This window comes from Pristiophorus japonicus, chromosome 4 (genome assembly GCF_044704955.1).
Source record: "Pristiophorus japonicus isolate sPriJap1 chromosome 4, sPriJap1.hap1, whole genome shotgun sequence".
Lineage (NCBI taxonomy): Eukaryota > Metazoa > Chordata > Chondrichthyes > Pristiophoridae > Pristiophorus > Pristiophorus japonicus.
This window is the reverse complement of record NC_091980.1, coordinates 162,724,157-162,748,453: the sequence shown is the minus strand read 5'-3', so window position 1 is coordinate 162,748,453 and position 24,297 is coordinate 162,724,157. Positions and strand designations below refer to the sequence as shown.

Below are 24,297 nucleotides of genomic sequence, written 5' to 3'. Positions count from 1 at the left end.
CTCTCCTGTGGCCTCCGTTCCTGCCGCTGGTGCCATCTCTCCTGCAGCCTCCGTTCCTCCCGCTGGTGCCGTCTCTCCTGTGGCCTCCGTTCCTGCCGCTGGTGCCGCCTCTCCTGTGGCCTCCGCTCCTGCTCCAGCACCTGCCACCTCTCCTGTGGCCTCCGTTCCTGCCGCTGGTGCCATCTCTCCTGCAGCCTCCGTTCCTCCCGCTGGTGCCGTCTCTCCTGCGGCCTCCGCTCCTGCCGCTGGTGCCGTCTCTCCTGTGGCCTCCGTTCCTGCCGCTGGTGCCATCTCTCCTGCAGCCTCCGTTCCTCCCGCTGGTGCCGTCTCTCCTGTGGCCTCCGTTCCTGCCGCTGGTGCCATCTCTCCTGCAGCCTCCGTTCCTCCCGCTGGTGCCGTCTCTCCTGTGGCCTCCGTTCCTCCCGCTGGTGCCGTCTCTCCTGCAGCCTCCGCTCCTCCCGCTGGTGCCGTCTCTCCTGTGGCCTCCGTTCCTCCCGCTGGTGCCGTCTCTCCTGCAGCCTCCGCTCCTCCCGCTGGTGCCGTCTCTCCTGTGGCCTCCGTTCCTCCCGCTGGTGCCATCTCTCCTGCAGCCTCCGTTCCTGCCGCTGGTGCCGTCTCTCCTGTGGCCTCCGTTCCTCCCGCTGGTGCCATCTCTCCTGCAGCCTCCGTTCCTCCCGCTGGTGCCGTCTCTCCTGTGGCCTCCGTTCCTCCCGCTGGTGCCGTCTCTCCTGTGGCCTCCGCTCCTCCCGCTGGTGCCGTCTCTCCTGCGGCCTCCGTTCCTCCCGCTGGTGCCGTCTCTCCTGCAGCCTCCGTTCCTGCCGCTGGTGCCGTCTCTCCTGTGGCCCCCGCTCCTGCTCCAGCACCTGCCACCTCTCCTGCAGCCGGGTTGAAAAGCTGCTCTTCCAGGGTTGGGGCTGCAGGGTTGCTGTGGCCTGTGGAATTGAGACTGCTGATGAACGGCTTATTTCATCTCCAGCTCGGTCGACGCTGCTCTTTGGGGTCCCGGGGGACAGCGGTCTGTGGAGCAGTGAAGTCTTCCCAGCTCCCACGGACCTTTCCCATCCATCTTCTGCCGAGAAGCGTCGGCCCATCGCCTGCAATGACCCACAAAGGTAAACCGTGTGTCTCGCCATCGTGAGATACCTGCACATCCGCTCTGCCAAGAACAGGCATCAGTCCCTTGGTGTAGGTACGCAGCTTTGCCGTGACCGGGACTGGCTTGGGTCGTGCAGCTGGGTTAACCCACAGTTTTTCAAAAGTTTCCTGACTCATCAACGACGGACCCGAGCCAGTATCTACTTCCATACTCACAGGGACTCCGTTAATCTTGACCTCCAAAATCACCGGCGCCGAACCGTCGGTACAGTATACAGTCCAAACAACGCCTCGTCTTCTTCTGCCTGCTCCTCACTGGGAAATGGGCCCTCTGGAACCTCTGCCATCTCCTCAGCCACACGGTGAGTCAGTTGTCTTTTACACATACGCTGAAGGTGGCCTTTCGTGTGGCAAGTATTGCACGTATCCTCTGCAAACCTGCACCGATGAGCCCCATGGCTTCCTCCGCAGCGCCAGAATGCTGCTACTCGATTAGCCCCCCTCGGCGGACTGTGAGTTCCAGGACCCCGAGGTCCGTGCTCTCTGCCCTGGGCAGAGCCATGTTCTGCAGTTTTGTCCATGGTGGGCGCTATCCTGTGGACAGTGCCTGCCAGGTTCGAGACTGTGGATCATTTGCTTGGTGCTGCAAGTCGATGCCATAAACGCCTTGCTGGTGGTGATGGCTTGCTTCAGGGTGACTGTAGGTTCCGTGGATTGTAGCTTGTGAAGGAGACCCTTATGGCCAATCCCCATAACAAAAATATCTCGCAGCGCCTCATCAAGATGTGTGCCAAAATCACACAGTGTCGTGAGTCTCCTGAGGTCCATAGCATATTTGGTGACATCCTGGCCCTCAGGTGTGCAGTGGTGGTAGAATTTGTACCGGGCCGTGAGGATGCTCTCCTTCAGTTTCAGTTGGTCACCAATGAGTACGACCAGCTCCTCATATGACTTGTCCCTGGTGCTCCCGGGTGCCAGCAAATCCCTGACGAGACAGTAAACCTCATCGCCACAGCTGGAAAGTAATATCGCCTTACGCTTCTCTCTCAGTGCGTCCGTGTTCCCTGTCAGGTCGTTTGCTGTGAAGTAGTATTCGAGCCTTTCCATAAAGGCCTCCCAATCATTTCTCACTGTAAAATCCTTTGGTTGTTTGATGCGTGAAGTTCGTCCGTGTCCTTGTCGCCAATGTGATGTATGTAGCACTCAAATCACTGACTCCACATGGTCTGGTGTTGTGGTAACTGCAGTGACCTTAGTCCTTTATTGTCTGACTCCAGAGTGCCTCTCAGGTGTGGTGGGCAGCCTTTTATACTCTGTCTTGCAGGTACTTTCAGGTCTCCCACCACAGCGCCCTCTGTGACGCACCATTGTACTTATACATTTTAATGTACCTGGACAATACATAACAAAGACCAAGGCTCGCAAATTATTAATGAATTGAGTTTATAATCAATTGAAGGTAGAAGACAAATTGAAGCCCTCCTGGGAGTTAGTAATAAGTAAAGTTTCACAAGAATCACTTGCTGTTCACACTATTAACAAGTTGAATGGGGAAGAGTTATTCTTGTACCAGTATCTAATTTGATGATGACAGCTAGCTGTGTAAGCAAGTGGCAAATACAAGTGAGATTGACAATTAAATGGGTGGGCTAAGGGAGGGCAGGGGGGTTTTAATGTTGACATTATTAGGACTAGAAATTCAGTAGTTTAGCGCCACCCATTAGTGCCTGATTGGGGCGCTAACGGAACACGAAGGGGTTAGCGACCGGACGCGGCGAATGCAGCGAAGCCCACGAACTTCAGTGCTGGTTTAGTGCTGGTGCTAACCCGTAGTGCCTGGGCCTCTAGTGCCTCGCTGATCATGATGTCATCAAGTGCGCAGCGCTCCATTATCGCCCCGGATGTAAAGTTAACTCTCGCCCCCTGCTGTAACGCCTCGTGTCGACAACCCCAGCAAGAGGAGGCATTGTGAACATGGCTGGCCAATTGGGGAATGGTAATTTAAGGGAAAGTTTTCCAGTTAGCGCAACTTTTATTATTTGTCTGGTCACTGCGCAAAGTTTTTCATGTTTCACCGGTGCAAGATATCCAAGGCCTCCACTGTGTGAGTGTTTGGGGCTGTAATGGCAGTCGCGCAGGTCACCTTGCAAAACAGAACTGCTAACAAGGAGCTTGTGCAGCATCATTGGTCCTGCCCTTTACGCGAGGGAAGTAGCCTCTCATGCCGTTACCAATGCGCTCGAAATTGTTCTGCGCTTTGCCGCTTCCGCCCCACTCTCGGACTTTGGCGCACTAAGAGAAGTGGTTAGAGCTTGATTAAGTGCTCCACTTCCCTCTTGGAGCGCTAAAGCTGAATATCGCTGGAGAAGAGAATGATTAGTGCTAGGCGCTACTTTTCAACTTTCCAACCGGGGCGTTACCGAATGTCTAGACCAAGGTTCTACAAACTGGAACAGGAAACACAGAGCACAGGCAAGGTGAAGGGAAGTGAATGAACAAAGGAGAAATATACCTGGTCATCATTACTGATCACTGACTGAAAGGACCCTTCATGGACAGGAATGAATGTAACGATAAGCTGGAACATGTTTTCTAACCTGTGTAGATCACTAGACTGTACATCGGGGGAGTTATGGGGAACTCGTCCTTAAAAAGGAAATTGGTTTTAGGCACTGGAGCGCGTGAGGGCAGAATGACCAGCATGATGCTGGAATTTAGGAGTCAGTGACGAGAGATTCACAGAAAGTAATTCGTTTTCATTGGACAAAAGAAAGGCGGTAGGATTAAAATTGTTCAAATGTTTAGGGGAATGAATCAGTTGGATGCTCAGTTAACTTAGATCCTGTACACGAGACCTGGGGAAAAGGACAAAATGAATAAAGACTCCAGTGAAACTGATGCTTGGAGGAATATCAAAGCCCCCACCACTAGCATAGTGCAGGCAGTACAGAGAAGAGCATCAGTGCAAACACCACTAAGGCAGCTCATATTGGCTGCCCTATTGTTTTGCCACCAACTGTACAAAAGAATCACAAGATCGATAAATAACAATGAGTTCATTTGGCCTGATTTTAGATCATCAATCCAGAAAGTAAAAAGTTACACTGCCCTCATCCCACCACATCCAAATCATTCTCAGGTAATCCCTACATTACCCTACCCAGATATCCATTCCATTACGTTGATCGCTCTTTTTGAAGGAGTGCTTCCTCACATGAGTCTTAAATTTCCCGTTTTTCTAATTTGAAGCTCTGTCATTCTGCCACAGTTTAGTTTGAAGCAATGCTCCAGGTTTATCTTTTCCACACCATTTCTGATTTTCCCCTCCTTCCTGTTCTGTTATAGGCAGGGCGTTTCCAGCAATGGCTTCTCTTCCCAGCCCTGCACCATTGCCTTCAGAGTCCCTGAAAGATCCATCCTTGGCCCCCTCCTCTTCCACATCTGCATGCTGCCTCTTGACAATATCATGGGCAGACATGGAGTCAGCTTCCATGTGTAATCATCAAGTGCACAGCCAGCACAAGGGCCTTGCACGCTGAATGTTGACACATTCCTAGAAGGTGCCTAGTAACTTGGCCACTTGAGTGGCATACATCTTCCCTCATGTTCCACTTTGCAATGTACATCCCTTTACAGTATTTGCTTGCAGGAGAAAGCTGCACACAACAAAAGGCAGTGCATGCAGACTGGAAAGGGCCACCAATGCTCTGACCATTAGCTTCATGAGCAGAGGACCATGGAGATCCTGGATAGGAAGCAGGTGTGGTTAGAGGTCTCTCCTTAACCTGCGGCTATTATATTTGATTTTCATTTCTTACTTCTTTATTTACTCATTCACTCCACACATGCAGGCAGGCATTGCAGCATTTCACACTGCCACCCTACTAATGGGCAGTGCTGCACCTTACTGCATGCTTTTTGTACAAGTGCTTACAACACCAGTCAGGTGCATCAATTATATTCTAGGTACCTCCTCTCACTTACTGTGAAATTGGGTCTTTAATGAGCCTGAGGTGCTCTTGGATTGCATTATCAAATATGTAAAAACATGAAGATAAGAACATAAGAACTAGGAAGAGGAGTAGGCCATAAGGCCCTTCGAGCCTGCTCCGCCATTCAATAAGATCAAGGCTGATCTGATCATGGACTCAGCTCCACTACCCCGCCTGCACCTCATAACCCCTTATCCCTTTATTGCTCAAGAAACTGTCTATTTCTGTCGTAAATTTATTCAATGTCCCAGCTTCCACAGCTCTCCGAGGCAATAAATTCCACAGATTTAAAATCCTCTGCGAGAAGAAATTCCTCCTCATCTCTGTTTTAAATGTGCGGCTCCATAGTTTAAGATCATGCCCTCTGGTTCTAGTCTCCCACATCAGTGGAAACATCCTCTCTGCATCCACCTTGTCAAGCCCGCTCATAATCTTATGCGTTTCGATAAGATCATCTCTCATTATTCTGAACTCCAATGAGTAGAGGCCCAAACTATTCAACCTTTCCTCATAAGTCAACCCCCTCATTCCCAGAATCAACCGAGTGAACCTTCTCTAAACTGCCTCCAAAGCAAGAACATCATTTCGTAAATATGGAAAGCAAAACTGCACGCAGTATTCCAGGTGTGGCCTTGTATAACTTTAGCAAGAATTCCCTGCTTTTATACTCCATCCCCTTTGCAATTAAGGCCAAGATACCATTGGCCTTCCTGATCACTTGCTGTACCTGCATACTATCCTTTTGTGTTTCATGCACAAGTACCCCCAGGTCCCGCTGTACTGCAGCACTTCGCAATCTTTCTCCATTTAAATATTAACTTGCTCTTTGATTTTTTTCTGCCAAAGTGTATGACCTCACACTTTCCAACATTATACTCCATCTGCCCAATTTTTGCCCACTCACTTAGATTGTCAATGTCCTTTAGCAGATTTTTTGTGTTCTCCTCACACATTGCTTTTCCTCCCATCTTTGTCTCGTCAGCAAACTTGGCTACGTTACACTCCATCCCTTCTTCCAAGTCATTAATATAGATTATAAATAATTGGGGTTCCAGCACTGTGGTTACTGGTTGCCAATCAGAGAATGAACCATTTGTCCTGCCTCTCTGTTTTCTGTTATTTAGCCAATCCTCTATCCATGCTAATATATTACCCCCAAATCCGTGAACTTTTATCTTGTGCAGTAACCTTTTATGTGGAATCTTGTCAAATGCCTTCTGGAAGTCCAAATACACCACATCCACTGGTTCCCCTTTATCCACCCTGTTTGTTACATCCTCAAAGAACTCCAGCAAATTTATCAAACATGACCTCCCCTTCATAAACCCATGCTGACTCTGCCTGACCGAATTTTGCTTATCCAAATGTCCTCCCACTGCTTCTTTAATAATGGACTCCAACATTTCCCCAACCACAGATGTTAGGCTAACTGGTCTATAGTTCCCTGCTTTCTGTCTGCTCTCTTTTTTAATTAGGGGCGTTACATTTGCAGTTTTCCAATTTGCTAGGACCTCCCCAGAATCCAGGGAATTTAGGTAAATTACAATCAATGCATCCACAATCCCTGCCGCTACTTCTCTTAAGACCCTAGGATGCAAGCCATCAGGTCTAGGGGATTTTTATCTGCTTTTAATCCCATTGAGAACCACCTCCTTAGTGATTGTGATTGTGTTATGTCCCCCCACCGCCCTATAGGCCCTTGACTATCCACTGTTAGAATATTGTTAGTGTCCTCTACTGTAAAGACTGATACAAAATATTTGTTCAGAGTTTCTGCCATCTCCATGTTCCCCATTACTAGTTCCCCGGTCTCATCCTCTAAGGGACCAACATTTACTTTAGCCACTCTTTTACTTTTTATATACCTATAGAAACTCTTGCTATCTGTTTTTATATTTTGTGCGAGTTTACTTTCATCGTCTATCTTCCCTTTCTTAATAATTTTTTTAATCGTTCTTTGCTGGCTTTTAAAAGCTTCCCAGACTTCTTTCCTCCCAGTAGTTGTGGCCACTTTGTATGCCCTTGTTTTTAATTGTAAGAGGCACTCTGTAGGACTCAGCATTCCACAGTGTATTGAGCCAGCATACAATGAGCAGCAATGCAACAGGCTCCAAAAACCATGTTATCAACTCCATACTGTGCAGCTGGATCTGATTCTTAGAGAGGTCACTCTCAGTAACACATGCTTTTTGATGCTCCTGAACTGCACTTGCTATAGTTGACTAACTGTGTCTGCTTCCAAACAGAACCCGGGTTACTATGACATCATGGCCTCAGACATATCCGTGTGGCACGTGCCCAACGACACGCCCATAACGAGCTGGAGACATGCGGCAATCCTCCGCTATCACACCCAGACCAAGTTCCTGCATCAGTACGGGGGGAACCTGTTCGAGCTTTACAAGGTGAGTGTTCCAGCATTGTCTAAAGTGCAGTGTGACATTTGAAAATGATGTAGAGTTTCTGCTTTGGGTGCAGTTGGGACTTTGCCCCGAAACGCACTCAAAATTGTGCTGGTTAGGTTACAGTTCAAGTCTCTGATAATATTCATCTGCACAATCACAAAATTAAAACATAGAAATATAGAAACATAGAAATTTACAGCGCAGAAAGAGGCCATTTCGGCCCATCGTGTCCACACCGGTCGACAAAGAGCCACACAGCCCTTGATCAGCAGCCCCAAAGGTTACATATTAACCTCTGAACAATGACGGAAAGGCAACGAGCACCCAGCCCAACCAGTCCGCCTCACACAACTGCGACGCCCCTTATACTGAACCATTCTACAGTCCACCCAAACCTCCTGGGAGAGGCAAAAACCAGATAAAAACCCAGGCCAATTTACATAGAAACATAGAAAATAGGTGCAGGAGCAGGGTATTCGGCCCTTCGAGCCTGCACCACCATTCCACATGATCATGGCTGATCATGCAACTTCAGTACCCCACTCCTGCCTTCTCTCCATAGCTGATCCGTTTAGCTGTAAGGGCCATCTAACTCCCTTTTGAATATATCCAATGAACTGGACTCAACAACTTTCTGTGGTACAGAATTCCATAGGTTCATAATTCTCTGGGTGAAAATGTTTCTCCTCATCACGGTCCTATATGGCTTAACCTTATCCTTAGACTGTGACCCTTGGTTCTGGACTTCCCCAACTGTCACTTCCCGACCCGACATCCCAGGAGGAGCCCAGGGAGGACTCCTCTGCCAACGATCCTGGGGGTGGGATCATGACAGAAGTAGGGCCGCATGGTAGAGCTGGGCCATTCGCCATACCCCATGCAGTCGATGGACTGCCCGTTGATGGCAACCTGCCGGAAGAGGACAGGGACTTGGTGGTCGGTGCGGGAGAGGATTTAGAGTCCATCGCCAGTGAGGCGATTGATCTCCTCGTTCCTGCCGCTGAGTCCCCCCTCATTCCTGCCAAGGAACTCTGGGATTATTTGGCGGAATGCCAGGGTCACCGCAATAGAGCCCAGCTGGCCCTGGACAAATAGTCCGAGCTGGCGCTGCTCATCAGGTCCGTCCGCACCATCGTCAAAACCATGGGCGCGGACAGGACCTTACCAAATAAAGGTAGTCTTGAGCTGCGCCGGCTCAAAACGTTCCTCACTGGTTTGCTGAGGGAGTGGAGGTCAGCACACGACTAGGTTAGTAGAGGTTGCACTATGCTCTTGTCATGAAGATGACAATAGCCAGCCTCAACATCAACGGCGGCAGAGAGGCACGCCGTAGATTTAACAATTTTTCGCTCCCACAGGAGGGGAAATATGCAGTGTGCTTCCTGCAAGAAACACACCATTCCATGAGATGAGGCTACGTGGCTCCTGGAATGGCAAGGAGAGGTCCGCATTAGCCACCTCACTGCCACTTCTTGTGGGGTGGCTATCTTGCTGGCCCCACATTTTCAGCCGGAGATCTTGGGGGTTGAGGAGCCTGTGCCAGGCCGCTTGCTCCATGTCATGGTTCGCCTGGGGAACGGCTGCTCCATTTAGTGAACGTGTATGCCCCCCAGCCCGGCCTGCAGCAAGTGTGTTTCTTGGAAGAAGTTTCCACTCTTCTCGGCTCCATCGACGTCGGCGACTGCATTGTCCTCGGGGGGGATTTTTAACTGCACCCTCGAGGCGAGGGACCGCTCCGGTGCCCCGCAGAGCATGATGGCAATGGAGAAGTTGAGGGACCTGTTCGGGTCCTTCGACTTGGTGGATGTTTGGCGAAATCTCCATCCCAACTCAAGCGCCTTCACTTGGGTGAGGCCTGGAAGAGGATGGTCCAGAATCGACTGCCTGTACATATCCCGGGCATATGTATCCTGCATTCCAGTGGCTTCCATGTGGCCAGCACGTGTTCGGACCACCACCTGGTGTGGGCGGAGCTTCTTTCGCTCTGTGCACTGGTGGGGTCCGTGTACTGGCACTTTAACAACCTGCTGCTGGAGGATGAGGAATTTGTTCCGTCGGTTCTGGTCCAACTGGAGAAGGAAGCAGGGGGGCTTCCCCTCCTTGAGGTTATTGTGGGAGGTCAGCAAGGCTCATGTCCGTCTCTTCTGTCAAGAGTACGGGAAGGAGTCGACCAAGAGGCGGGAGGCCAGGGTGGGATGCCTGGAGATGGAGGTGCTCGACCTGAAGTCCCGTCTCGGTCAAGTCGTCGAGGACCCGGCCCTGTGGATGATCTACGAACAATGCAACATGCCCTCAGTGCTGCACTGAAGTAGCAGCCTGGATCATGCAGTCAAGTCCCTGCAGTAAAGCTTGAATCTACAATGTTCTGACTGAGAGATGAGAATATTACCACTGGGCCAGGCTGATAATCTGGAATTGTGTTGGCAGGGGTCCAATAGAGCAAGTGGTGAGCTTTTCATGGAAGAGATGAGTTTGAAAAGCGTTGGGTCGGAAGATGTTGGGGGTTGTGGGGGAAAGGAACTGCAAAGTTAGGAGGAGGACTGGGAGAAGTGGTCGCAGGGAGAGGAGGGGGCATAGAGGGACGAGACGGCCAAGTGGATGGTCTTTCAATGTGTGGACAATATGTTCTATTTCAGCGTTACCCTGTAGAATACAACAAAGGGAAATGCCCAGGTGATAACGGACCTTTCACTCCCATCACCTATGACTTCGGCGATGGTCAGAAGATACGCAATTTTTACGGATCTTTTGTTCGAGGTAAGTGCAATGTGCAGAGGTTTAAGTGAATTACTCTATTTTAACATTCAAGGTTCAAGAGCATTGCCTTCCGAAACAAAAACATAGATTTTTGGTTGGTGGAATCAGTCCATTTGCCATGGCGAAGTCAGGCAAGGGCCATGAAACTGCTCACTGATCTGTAGTAGGTATTGCAAAGCAGCTCTTGAATGAGCAGAGGCTGTATCTAAAAGAAAGAACTTGCATTTATATTGCATTTCTGCATCTTCAGAACATCCTAAAGTATTTCACAGCTGATAATTCAAACTTTTTGAAATACTGTTTTGTGAGCAAAAGCAGCAGCTTAGTTGAACACAGCAAAGTCCCACATACAGCAAGGAAGTTACGCTGATCCTTCATAAATCACTGGTCAGGCCCCAACTGGAATAATGTGGCCAATTCTGGGCACCGCACTTTCGGAAGGATATCAAGGCCTTAGAGAGGGTGCAGAGGAGGTTTACTAGAATGGTACCTGGGCTGAAACACTTCAGTTAAGTGGAGAGACTAGAGAAATTGGGGTTGTTCTCTGTAGAGCAGAGAAGGTTAAGGGGAGATTTGATAGCAGTGTTCAAACTCATGAAGGGTTATAAATAAGGAGAAACTGTTTCCAGGAGCAGAAGGGTTGGTAACCAGAGGGCACAGATTGAAGATAATTGGCAAAAGAATCAGAGGCGATATGAAGACTTTATATTTTACGCAGTGAGTTGTGATGTTATGGAATGCACTGCCTGAAAGGGTGGAGGAAGCAGATTCAATAATAATCTTCAAAATGGAATTGGATAAATACCGGAAGGGGAAAATTTGCTGCCAATGGGGAAAGAGCAGGGGGGTGGGACTAATTAGAGAGCTCTTTCAAAGAGCCGGCGCAAGTGCAATGGGGCGATTGGCCTCCTGTATCATTCTATGATTCTAAACAATGACTACGGGATAAATCCAGGCCAGGACACCAGGGGGGAGAAATTGACTAACCCCCAAAAACATGCCTGGGGATTTCAGTGTTTGATTAACCCGCACCTGTTCAATGTGTTGCAGGCAGCTCGGTAAGTTGGTGCCTGATGCTCTTTTACATGATCTCTGCATGCAGCCAGCACTAACCCCACTGTTCATTGGCTGCACGTATCAGCAGCGGCCCGATATCTCGAGTGGCCATCGCTACTTGAAGGCAGCCTGCTCCTCTTAAAGTGGAAGTGCATTGTGGCTGCAAGAAGTGGTGGGAATTTTTTTTAAAGGCAATCTGGGCTGTGATACTTGAGCAATGGCTAAACATGTGAGAGAGTGAGCACAAAGGTTTTCAGAAAATGCACTGGAGGTCTTGGTAGATGTGGTGGAAAGAAGGATGTCATGTATCTTACACTACTGTACATAACTGTATCTTACCATGCTATACATGACTGTAACTAGAGATGACCTGTAACCACAAGCTTACTTTACCGGAGCGGAGGACCTATTTGCCACATTGGCTGGAGGAAAACTTTTCTCAAAACTAGATCACACATTTGCATCTAAGCTACTCACCACCATCAACACACAGCGAGGCCTTTTCATGTACAATCGATGCCCATTCGGCATCAGGTCGGCAGCTGCCATATTCCAGCGCAACATGGAGAGTCTGCTCAAGTCTATCCCGGGGCTGGTTGTATTTCAAGACGACATACTTATCACGGGCAACGACACCGACTCCCATCTCCGCAATTTGGAGGAAGTACTATAGCGGTTGGATCGGTTAGGCCTAAGAGTTAAGAAAACCAAGTGCCTGTTTCTCGCGCCCGAGGTGGATTTTTGGGCAGAAGTATTGCCGCTGATGGAATCCGCCCAACAGTGTCCAAAACTGAAGCAAATCGCCTGGCACCCAGGCCCCGGAATGTCTCGGAACTGCGTGCCTTTCTCGGGCTACTCAATTACTTTGGGAACTTTATGCAGAACTTAAGCACACTGCTGGAGCCTCTCCACATGCTACTCAGAAAAGGGTGCGATTGGTTTTGGGGGGACGCCCAGGAACGCGCCTTCAATAAGGCACGCAACCTTCTGTGTTCCAACTGTGTTTGGCTTTCGTTGATCCAGGTAAAAAGCTAGTTCTTACATGTAATGCGTCAGCATAGGGGGTCGGGTGCATTTTACAACATGTCAATGGTGCGAGTAAATTACAACCCGTAGCTTATGCCTCCAGGTCACTTTCGCGGGCGGAGCGCGGGTACGGAATGATGGAGAAGGAGGCGCTCGCGTGCGTGTACGGTGTCAAAAAGATGCACCAATACCTTTTCGGGGCCAAGTTCGCATTAGAAACCGACCACAAGCCCCTCACGTCCCTACTATCCGAGAGCAAGGCAATAAACGCCAAAGCCTCGGCGCGCATTCAACGGTGGTCACTCATGCTGGCGTCTTATGATTACACCATAAGGCACAGACCAGGCACTGAGAACTGTGCCGACGCGCTTAGCAGGCTACCCCTGGTGACTACGGAAGGGTCTGACGAACAGGACTATGAGATAGTCATGGCAATAAATGCCTTTGAGTCCACAGGTTCACCCATGATGGCTCGCCAAATCAAAGCCTGGATGACCAGCGACCCCACGTTATCCTTAGTAAAAAGATGTGTCTTAACTGGTGACTGGGCAGAGGCTCGCGATGCCTGCCCCGAGGAGATCAAACCTTTCCATAGGCGCATGCATGAGTTGTCACTACAAGCAGACTGCCTGATGTGCGGCAGCCGAGTAGTTATGCCTCTGCGAGGCAGAGAGGCATTTGTCCGGGAGCTCCATCGCGAGCACCCGGGGATCGTTCTCATGAAGGCCATAGCTAGATCCCACGTCTGGTGGCCTGGCATTGACGCGGACTTGGAGCTCTGTGTCACATGGTGCACCACTTGTGCCCAACTCAGTAATGCCCGCAGGGAGGCCTCCCTGAGCCCTTGGCCCTGGCCCACCAAACCGTGGTCGCGGGTGCACGTAGACTATGCGGGCCCATTCATTGGCAAAATGTTCCTCGTAGTTGTAGATGCATTTTCAAAGTGTATCGAATGCACCATTTTAAACTTGAGAACAACCTCCACCACTGTGGAGAGCCTTGGAACTATGTTCGCAACACACGAAATTCCTGACATATTGGTCAGTGACAATGGTCCGTGCTTCACCAGCGCAGAATTTTAAGATTTCATAAGTGACCACAGCATAAATCACGTTACCACGGCACCGTTCAAGCCGGCCTCCAACGGCCAGGCGGAGCTAGCAGTGCAAATCATTAAACAAGGCATGCTCAAAATCCAAGGTCCCACACTGCAGGACCGCCTGTCGTGACTGCTGCTGGCATACAGATCTCGTCCGCATTCGTTGACTGGAGTCCCCCCCGCGCAACTATTGATGAAACGGACCTTAAAGGCAAGGCTCTCATTAATTCTCCCAGACATGCATGAAATCGGCGAGGCAAAGCGCCGTAAGCTAACTGAGTACCATGACCGAAATTCGAGGGGGAGGTGGAATGAGATAGGGGACAAAGTGTTTGCGCTAAACTACGGCAGGGGTCCCAAATGGCTTGCAGGGACAGTAACAGGCAAGGAAGCAAACAGGCTATTGGTGGTACAAATGGACAATGGCCAAACCTGCCTGAGGCATGTAGACCAAGTCAAAAGTAGATTTACCAACAACACTGCTGAACCAGAGGCAGACTACAATGTGGAACTCACACCACACCTGGTGGACAGACAGAGGGAACAACTGAGGAAATGGCAATCCCAACAGACAGCCCAGGTGAGACACCAACAATCATACTGAACGAAACAGACAGCCCAGGCGAGATACCAGCAATCACACTGGAAGAAAAACAGGCACCAAGGCAAACAACTGAACCACAACTAAAACGCTCCACGCGAGAACGTAAACCACCTCTGAACCTATAAAGACAATAAGACCTTGGGGGAGGGTGATGTCATGTATCTCACACTACCGAACATAACTGTATCTTACCATGCTATACATGACTGTAACTAGAGATGACCTGTAACCACAATCTCACCTTACCACCAGGGGTGCACTTGCAGGAGACACTGGATACCTGTTTCACACAGGTATATAAAGACAGGTCTCAGGCAAGTGTGGCATTCGAGAGCTGTGTAATAAAGGTGCAGGTCCTGAGTGACCTTGACTTCAGTATGTGCCTCATGTGATTCTGTACTGCAGGGACAGGACTTTACAAAGGAGAGATCTATATCTGCAGGGGGCAGCAGGTCTCCAGACATGTGCTCAGGAGGCAGTGAAAACAAGTAGTGTCAGAGGTCAATGCCAGGAGTGTGGCTCCAAGAACATAATGCAGTGCAGGCAGAAGTTTAACAATCTCATACAAGTCATCAAGGTGAGGGAGCTCATCTTCAAATGGCAGATCCCAACAACTGCACCACTAACTTCATCAACTGCTCAATTCACTATACCCCTATCGCTCATCTCTCTATCAATCAGTACTCAACCCTAAAATCCATATTCTTTACCTCATCCTCACACACTTAGCACTTTTGCAAGTCTCGCACCCACAACTGACAGCTCACACACACTGGCAGCAAGTCAACCAAGTTTTAACCTCTATTGAAGAGACAGTGCTGACCGTTATGGGAAGGGGCATCACTGAGGCCGTGGCCACTGGCGGGACTGGAGGGATTGACGATGAGGGTATCTACATACTCAATCCTCCTTCCCTCATCCCACTTAACCCTCATCCCACAATCTCTTCTGACTCACAAGCTGCAGAGAGTGTAAGCACACACTTCTTACTTTCTCCTCTCCCCTCACCAAACCCTTGGAGCTTTTGCAGTCAGTGGAGGAAGAGAAAAAAGACAGTGAAGATGAAGACACACCATTACTTGATCTTGCACTTCCAGCCACCAGCTCAGAGACTGACACTGCGAGTATTTTAGAGGCTTGGTTTGAGGAGGGACTCTGCATGTAATGAGACACTGAGCTTCAGTACACAGGAGCCAGGGCAGAGGGAAAGGATAGCGCAGGTTACAGCTCACCAAAGGGTGAGGTCGCACACGAGTTCTGCTGCAGAGGACTCAGGTGAGGACATCGATGGGCCAGGCTACAGAAAAAGGCTGATGGGTGTACAGAACCAGGCGCCTGCAATCAATGTCAATGGAGCATGGAGGAGTCCAGCATCAACTTGGCACAAAGCTTTGTGCAGACCTTGCCATCACAGAGCAGGTGGTCATCTCTGTCAGCACACCTGTGGAACCCTCCATGATGCGGTGTCTGCTGGCCGATGTCACAGCTTCCATTTCAGCACAAACAGCTTCAATCAAAATGTCTGAAAGCAGCAGGGGAAGCTCAAACTACTTGCAAACTCAGTCTGCTGCCATTTCTGGATACCAGTGTTCAAAGGGGCTTCCAGGGCAAAGCGAAGACATCTCAAGTGTTGGTCGTCACTGAAGTTGGGGTAAGGTAATTGCTCATTAAAATCTCTGTGCATATGGCCTACTGCAGATAAACATGCTCCCCCTTCTCCTCCCTCTTTCAGCAGCTTGACCTGCTCTGCTTGGGCCTCTCTTCATTCTCCCAGTCAAGCTCAATTACAAGAGGAAGGCCTACCAGGCCACCCATGTCTGGCAGTAACTTGTTCAGCACAAGCTTTTAAATGAATAAAAAAGTGCCAGCACTAGCCAGACCACTCCTTGTAGACTACTTGTGATGTCTGTAAGTGCTGTAAGCTTGTAATGCTTGTAGCTCCATACTGTGGATGTGGACGTATTGTGTACTGCAGCTGCAGAGTTATAATAAACAGACAGGCAGCTTTCTGGCAGCTTCCGTACAGAGAGCCTGCCATCTTAAGAAGCTGTGTGTGTGCTGTGCTCTGTGAAGCTATCACACGACTGAAACTTTCAGCAAGTGTAGGAAAGCTCCAACAACGTGTAGATTGCATCAGAATTCAGAAGAAATAATCCAGCAACTAACCTGTAAGTAATTCATGATTCCATTAAATAGCACTGGTGGGGCCCTTCATGCCGTTTACTGTTGTGTTCAGCAGTGTGAGGTTAAGACAAGGTCTAGGCTGGAACATGGTATTCATAAATTGTAGTGTTGGCATCAAATTAGCATTGCATAGTGATTGACATTATAATTTGCCTGCTCTGCAAGTTAGCGATGGACGTTAGGTGCACACGCGCATACCCTTTTACTAAGCTGCTGTCCAGTGCACTACCCATCTGAAAGTCACATACCGACAAAACAATGGGTGTTACAGAGTCCAATTTCCCCCCCAGGATTCTAAACCGCGACCATGATAGTGTTGACTAAGGGATAAATCATGCCAATGGTCCCAGAACTCGACTGCACTTCTTCAAAAAGTGCCACAGGATGTTTTACATCCACCTGAGGAGGTACACCTTGATGATGAACAGTTCAAATGAAATCGGTGCCATTTCCTGCTCTCTCCCTGAACTAGGAAATGTTATTCACTTTGCATCCAATTTCCACCCTTCCCTCACCTTCACATGGTCCATCTCCGACACTTCCCTTCACTTCCTCGACTTCTCTGAATCCATTTCTGGGGATAGACTATCGACCAGTATCCACTATTGGCCCACTGACTCCCACAGATACCTCGACTACACTTCCTCCCACCCCACATCCTGTAAGGACTCCATTCCAATCTCCCAGTTTCTCCATCTCAGTCGCATCTGCTCTGACGATGCCACCTTTCACACTAGTGCCTCTGACATGTCTTCCTTTTTCCTCAACCGAGGATTCCCCTCCACCATGTTTAACATGGCCCTCAACCGTGTTCGTTCTATTTCCCACACCTCTGCTCTCACCCTTTCCCCTCCCTCTCAGAACCACGACAGGGTTCCTCTTGTCATAAGAACATCAGAAATAGGAGCAGCAATAGGCCACCTGGCCCCTCGAGCCTGCTCCGCCATTTAATAACACCATGGCTGATCTGATCATGGACTCAGTTCCACTTCCCTGCCCGCTCCCTATAATCCTTTATTCCCTTATTGCTTAAAAATCTGCCTTAAATATATTCAATGACCCAGATTCCACAGCTCTCTGGAGCAGAGAATTCCACAGATTTACAACCCTCTGAGAGAAGAAATTCCTCCTCAACAGTTTTAAACCGGTGGCCCTTTATTCTAAGACTATGGCCCTAGTTCTAGTTTCCCCGATGAGTGGAAATATCCTCACTGCATCCACGTTGATGAGCCCCCTCATCTTATACATTTTGATAACATCATCTCTCATTCTTCTGAACTCCAATGAGTATAGGCCCAACATACTCAACCTATCTTCATAAGTCAACCTCTTCATCTCCAGAACCTTCGCTGAACTGCCTCCAATGTAATCTCCTCAACTTTCACCCTATCAGCCTTCATGTTCAACTGATCATTCACTGTCATTTCCGAAACCTTCAGCGTGATCCCACCACCAATCACATCTACCCCTCCCCTCCTCTCTCAGCGTTCCGAAAGAACAGCTCCCTCCGCAACACCCTGGTCTGTTCCGCAGTCACCTCCAGCACCCCCTCCACTTCCCAAGGCACCTTCCCGTACAAGCGCAGGAGATGCAACACTTGCTCTTTTACCTCCTCCCTTCCCACTATCCAGGGCCCTAAATACTTCTACAGGTGAAACAATGATTTACCTACTTCTCTCAATTTAGTATCCTGTATTCGCTGCTCACGATGTGGTCTCCTCTACTTTGGGGATAACAAACATAGATTGGGTGATTGCTTTGCAGAGCACCTCCGTTCAGTCTGTAAGCGTGACCCTGAGCTTCCAGTCGCCTGTCACTTTAATTCCCCGCTCCACTCCCACTACGACATCTCCGCCCTCGGTCTCCTACACTGATCCAATGAAGCTCAACGTAAGCTCGAGGAACAGCACCTCATCTTTCATTTAGGCAATTTACAGCCTTCTCGACTCAACATCGAGTTCAACAATCAGATAACCTGTGCCCATTTTTGGCTCCGTTATGCAACTCCCACCCTATGTGTTTATTTTCTCTTTCTCTCCAATGGCAGCTGTTTAATTATTCTGCCATTCACACCCTATCAAGACTAATCTTTTACTAACTTCTGCCAATACCAGTTGAATTCGGCTCATCGTCCCTTTTGTCTCTAATCTCTCCTGCGTTCCACCTTATCACAGACCTTCCCTGTTCTTTCTTCCCCACGCCCTTTCAGTGCTCCTCAGGATCTGTTCTTTTCGAACATTCACCTGTTCTGATATAAGCTCAACGACCTGAAACGTTAACTCTGTTTCTCTCTCCACAGATGCTGCCTGAACTGCTGAGTATTTTGCTTTTGTTTTTATGTCCAAGGTGGCCTTGACAAATGGAGCTTTGAACCCTCCTCTAGTTTATGTCTGTTCACTTCTATTAGATGCCATAGACTTCTGCGAGCCCACCTGGGTGGGTCCGGTGCGGGCGGTGTCCGTGGTGGGTCATGACCCCACTGCTGACTCCATCCCACTGTTGAATATGAATTTACCTTAATAGGGCCTATTAAGCCACCCAACTCATTACCCAGCCCAATGAGATGGAGCGGGTCTGGTGATGTCATTCATGATGCATTTTCAGTCGGGAAGTTTAAAGTGACCCCGGCCACATTCCATTTGAAGTGTAATCTAACATCGTGCTGTCAGTGCACTACAGCATTGGACTGCTGCAAACACCGACAATGACTGCACAGAGGCAGAGGGCTGACCCAGGTTCTCCCATGTCTCCTTCCATATGCTTATGGAGGGAGGCAGAGCATGCAGGGAGCTCCTCTTCCCTTCCGATGGGAGGAAGACAGCTCCCCGGGAGACAAGGCAGCCTGGTTGCAGATTGCAGATGATGTCACAAGCAGTGATGTGGTCAGGAGGACCTGGGTGCAGTGCTGCAAACGTTTCAATGATCTCATTAAATCAGGAAACCTCTCATCACATCCCCATCACTCTGCCTTCTGAGTCCGACTCCTGAACATCCTTACTCACACCATACCTTGCACCTTCACCCATCCATCTCTCTCTATCTTCATTTTCACATCCTCATCTCACTAGCCACCCCTCACACACACCCTGTCCTAGTGCAATCATACCAACTAACAACATCTAAGGGAAACCACTTGTGTGCTTTACCCAATGTTTATGTAAAGTTTCTGTTAATGTGTCAAACATAAAGGGGACGAAACTGCCCCACGCCCCGTTTGGAGGCGGTAACCTTCCGGGGCCGGAACATTTATCTCTCGGCCCGGAAATTCAGTCCCCGACGTGGAATTCAGCCCTTTCACCACTCAATGGAGGCAGAGCGCTATCGGAGGCACTCATCGTACATGGAGGGGCATTACTGGGGCGGTAGGGAGGCGTTGAGTCCAGGGCCGTGCTCCAGAGCCCTGCCGGCAATGTCAACGAAGGACCAAGGCGGGACAGTATCGACGGCATCCATGTTGATGGAGTAGATGGCAGGTGAAGTACAGATGACAGAAGCATTCTGTCAATGGTGAGTGAGTTCTTTCAATGAGGTGAAACTGGATGGAGACTTTGCTGGAAACACTTGCAGTCTGCAGAATCTGTGCTGGAAATGCACTAAACAACAGCTTCTGCTGAGGAAATTGATCATCTGTCGGGTGGGAGCTTTTACTGTACATTGCATATGTCAAATAATCAGCTGCAGCAATGGCCACGAAACTCCCGCCTCAGGTTGACTGACGTGGTTCCTGAACTGCGTGAATCCCGTGGCCATGTCGGGAAAGTGAAAAAAAGCTCTAAGTATCTGTAAACTAAAATGGAGCTGTGTTTAACCTGACCTGTCCCTATAAGACCACTGGCCCCTGAGTGGAAATAGATTAATAGGCACATCCTGGACTCAAATGCAACTGTTTGAAAGCCAGTTATCAAGGTCAAAAAACAGCAGAGAATGATTGGATGTTGTCCCTTTTTTTCTACTTGTGATTCTTTGAAGTGTGAGATCTGAAGCGTGGCAGGTGTGTGCTGGATGTCTAACCTGTTTATATATAAATCATTATGTGTTCTGATATGTGTTTACAGGAGAATTTGAACCTGGCTTTGTGCAATTCCGGGTGTTCAACAAGGAAAAGGCAGCTCTCGCCATGTGTTCTGGAATGGAAACCAAAGGATGCAATTCAGAACATGTAAGTAAGGGTACTGCATTAGAGAGGGATGATAGAGGAGTGAATAGATGTAACTGGGGATGAGCCAATAGAAAATAGGAAAAGTCAGTGGATAGAGGGTGGGGCATCACAGCTGAGGCTGATCCACACACAGATGTTCCAGCAGGAGTCACGAGACAGTGACCAGGAGACAACCCAGGCTAATTTTCCCCTCTCTACCCTAACACTGCCCCAACTGAGATCAACTAACATTGGGGGAATTGAGCCTGGGGCTTTCTTGATCTGCACAGTTCAGGGTTTGCCTCAATACTGCAGTGACTGGTGCCTTTGCCCACTGGGCCATCGCTGTACCTGACAGTTAAAATATTTCACATTATTTATTTGTAGTTCTGTATCGGAGGCGGAGGATACTTTCCTGAGGAAAGCCCGAGGCAGTGTGAAGATTTTGCAGCATTTGACTGGAATGGGTATAGCATGGGAAAGGTGTATAGTGCAACAAAAGTGATCACAGAAGCAGCTGTGCTGATCTTTTACCGTTAACACAATCCACATCTTCACAGATCTCTCTTCCTGGTACACTGAATGATTGAAGGCAACTGTACAGCATTTAGCATTTAAACATTAAAAAATTGGATTTGATGTGGTCCTCCGCTCTATTCTGCATTCAGGAATTAGCATAATCCCAGAATTGATTGAAGGGGCCAATTGTTCAATTTTTAGTGCTTGGTGCGGGGGAGAAATCATTAATCACTGATCATGCCAGGGATTTCTGTCAATCATCTTGTACTCAATGCGGAAGTGACTCTTCACCAGATTCCTGATTGTCTCTCAATAAACTGGAATTGTAAATGTTGCCATGTTTCTGTCAGATTGTGTCAGTTTACTGTACCATTCACATTCTAATATTTAGTGACTCGGCAGAAAAAGTCTTCTTAGGAATGCTGGAGATTTCAGGAGATGGGCTTTGGTGACAGATACCTATCAAAGCTAAACTGTCTGCTACCTAACCCTAACCGTAAATAAGGACAGACAGCAGAGATTGCTGCCCAGATCTTAGTTTAGAAGGACACTTCCTTTTAATGTTGAAAAGCCTGAGTTTCTCCATCTTCCCTCAGGCCTCAGGCCTCTGATCTTTAAGCTTTTCTCTGAACTGCCTCCAGAGTTTCAATGGCCCTGAATTTGTGCTCAGTGGCGAAGCAAAGGTGTTCACTGCTGGCCCCAAAGTACGCTTCACACAAGGATCTCATGATCCCTGGGTTTACTAACCTTCAATTCTAATCAACGGAACTTAATGGGGATTCCCTTGTGCAAACTGCTGTGATGTCAACAAACTGTCTAAGCAGCCAATCAAAATGAAGAATTCTCAGCCAGTGGACAAGATTGTGAGTGAGCTCTTAAAATTCTGTCTTTTAAAAGTGTTAGAGAGAGCGAAACAAAGATTGGATTCTCACATGGGGAAAAGGCAAACCTGAAATAACGATGAACAAATTAAAAAATATATTTTATTAAAATTTCTGAAACATTTTAATTGTTATTAAAATGGACAAACTTCACTCTACACAAAATTAAAATTAGTTTTCCAGGCCCTTAACATTTGTTTAGCAGTAATAATGCTGGCAAAAGCCCAGTTACACCTAATCCCTTTAGCTCCAACATTTATTGGGGAATTTAACAGTGTAATTACTGCGGAAGAGTTGAATTTTTCATCAGTTTCATTGATTTGGGTGATTACACAGATTGCTGGCTTTGTGGGGGTAGGGGCCTGTTTCAGAGCTGTCAATGACAGACCGCAACTTCTACCTGTGCCTGCGCCAAATCCCAAAGCTGCAGTGAGGTTCACATGTACACGCACAGAGGGGCCCCGCATGTTCCGGGGTTAGGCATGCGAAGCACATGCGCCTAAACCCGCAACTTGCAATCTGGCAAGAATCCTTCTGACAGACCATAAGCATTCAGAAGAAAAGGGCCTCTGCGGGCGGAGACCTGAGCTATTTGCCCACTTTCTGCCCAGCTAATGCCCTTGAAATTCTTACAACTGATAAAAGCAGGTGTAAGGCACAAGGACTGCTTTTGTCAGCATAAGACTTTTAAAAGACATAAAAATACATTTTACTCAATAATTTGAACATTTAAAATTATTAAATAAGGTAAGTTTATTTTTAGACCCTTTAAATTATGTATCTTTATTTTTCAAAAAATTAAATGAATGTTTTAAATAATTAATTACATTTTAAACGTGAGACAATTCTTTTAAAACAATTGGAACAGTTTACTAAAAACACACACACACACATGCACAAGCACATCCACCTTAATTAAAACAGATACAATGAGGTTATAATAAAGAGTGATATACATTACTTCCCTTTGGCTGGCTGGTTCAGGAGAGAGAGAAGAACCTTTGGCTGAGTTCTTTATACCTGTCAAAGTCGTTGTCCCTCAGAAAGCATCAGGATTGGACCTTGGTTCCAGGGCAGTTGCTTATTGGCTCTCCTCAACATGTGGCTGTCTGGCCTGGCTCAGCCATCTCTTGATTAGATTAAATGCCTTTCCAATACACAAAACCCATGCGACAGCTCTGTGGGCTTCCATTTTGTTTCAACACAAACAGGCCTTTCCATATAATCGACACTTTTAACATTTATACATGCACAGAATCAATTGTAATCATTAAGAAACACTTTTATTCTTACAAAGTCCCCACCTTGAGGGGGAAATATCCTTATTGACCCCTCATATGGTTTATCTCCTCAGGGATTACATATCATAGACATTGCGAGGGAGAGAGAGAGAAGTGGATTGCCTGACTTGGTCCCCACCTCGTAAGGTGTAGGACTCGTCGGGGATTTATTATAGTCCAATCACATCTCACATCTCCCGTATCTTCAGTGCACCGTCACTTCTCAGAACACATTGAAGATTGATGATGTCCGTGAGTCATGCTGCAGCTCCCACTTCTCCATCTTCTCTCGGCTTCGGTATTGTCCTGACAATCGTGATGGATCCGTAACATGATCTGTGGGAAACAAATCAGTGCAGTATTTACTCTTTGGCAGCTTTTAACTGATTAATGTGAAACCACTTCTTGTATTTAACACCCTTTTTCCCTGGTAACTGAATCAAATAAACTGCGGGGTTCAATCGGTCTATAATCTCATGTGATCCCCACAACCTGGCCCAAAGGCAGCTTCTTTTTCCCATAATTTGGAATCATTACTGAGTCTCCCATCTCCTATTCAACGGGACGTACTTTCTTCTCAAAGTACTTTTTAATGTGTTTTCTTGACTTCCCCAATTTGATGGCCACAAATCGATTGATCTGATCGGTGTGATCTACCACTTGTTCCAGCCACTTGGAACTACACATTTTCATTGTCAGGGAACTCATCCCTGTTAGTGTTAGCTGGCCTGATGTTCTCATGAGCCTCCCCATCATGGCCTGATATGGGGAGACCCCTGTTGTTCTGTGAGGTGTGGACCTCATTGCCATTAAGCACATTGGCAGCATGTTAGCCCATTGAGTGGGGTGGTGTGCACACAATTTTTTTAACATTAACTTGAGGGTGCTGTTCCCCATTTCGACCCCTCTGGACAACTGGGGGGTGGTGTAATTTGTGTTTTATCCCCAACATTTCCTGCAGGTGGGTAAAAATTTTACCAGTAAAGTGTAAACCTTGATCGCTGTCCATTTGCACTGGTGCTCCCCACCTACAAAACACATGATTCAATCGTGTTTTGGCTGCAGTGATTGGGGTAGGAGAATGCTTCGATCCATTTAGTGAATTGATCCACCACCACTGGGGCATGCTGAAAATTGCCTTGCGCCTGTGGAAGTGGCCCAATGAAGTCTATCTGGAGGTGAGACCATGTCCCTTAAGGTGGAGGTGCGCATTGAAGCAAGGCTCGGTTAGTGCATGCGGGAGGATTGTGTTGCACACGGT

At 48.2% G+C, this 24,297-nt stretch overlaps 1 protein-coding gene across 1 annotated transcript in view; it reads left to right on the top strand.

Annotated features, from left to right (window-relative positions):
* The window catches only part of LOC139262717 (intelectin-1-like), a 95,922-nt gene extending 74,722 nt beyond the window's left edge, over positions 1-21,200 (top strand). Inside the window, exons 6-9 of the mRNA XM_070877869.1 lie at positions 7,334-7,492; positions 10,129-10,249; positions 20,274-20,377; positions 20,744-21,200. Coding sequence (XP_070733970.1) covers positions 7,334-7,492; positions 10,129-10,249; positions 20,274-20,377; positions 20,744-20,896 — 537 coding nt within the window. The 3' untranslated portion in view covers positions 20,897-21,200. The remainder of the gene's footprint in view (positions 1-7,333; positions 7,493-10,128; positions 10,250-20,273; positions 20,378-20,743) is intronic.
* Positions 21,201-24,297: the final 3,097 nt, after the last annotated feature.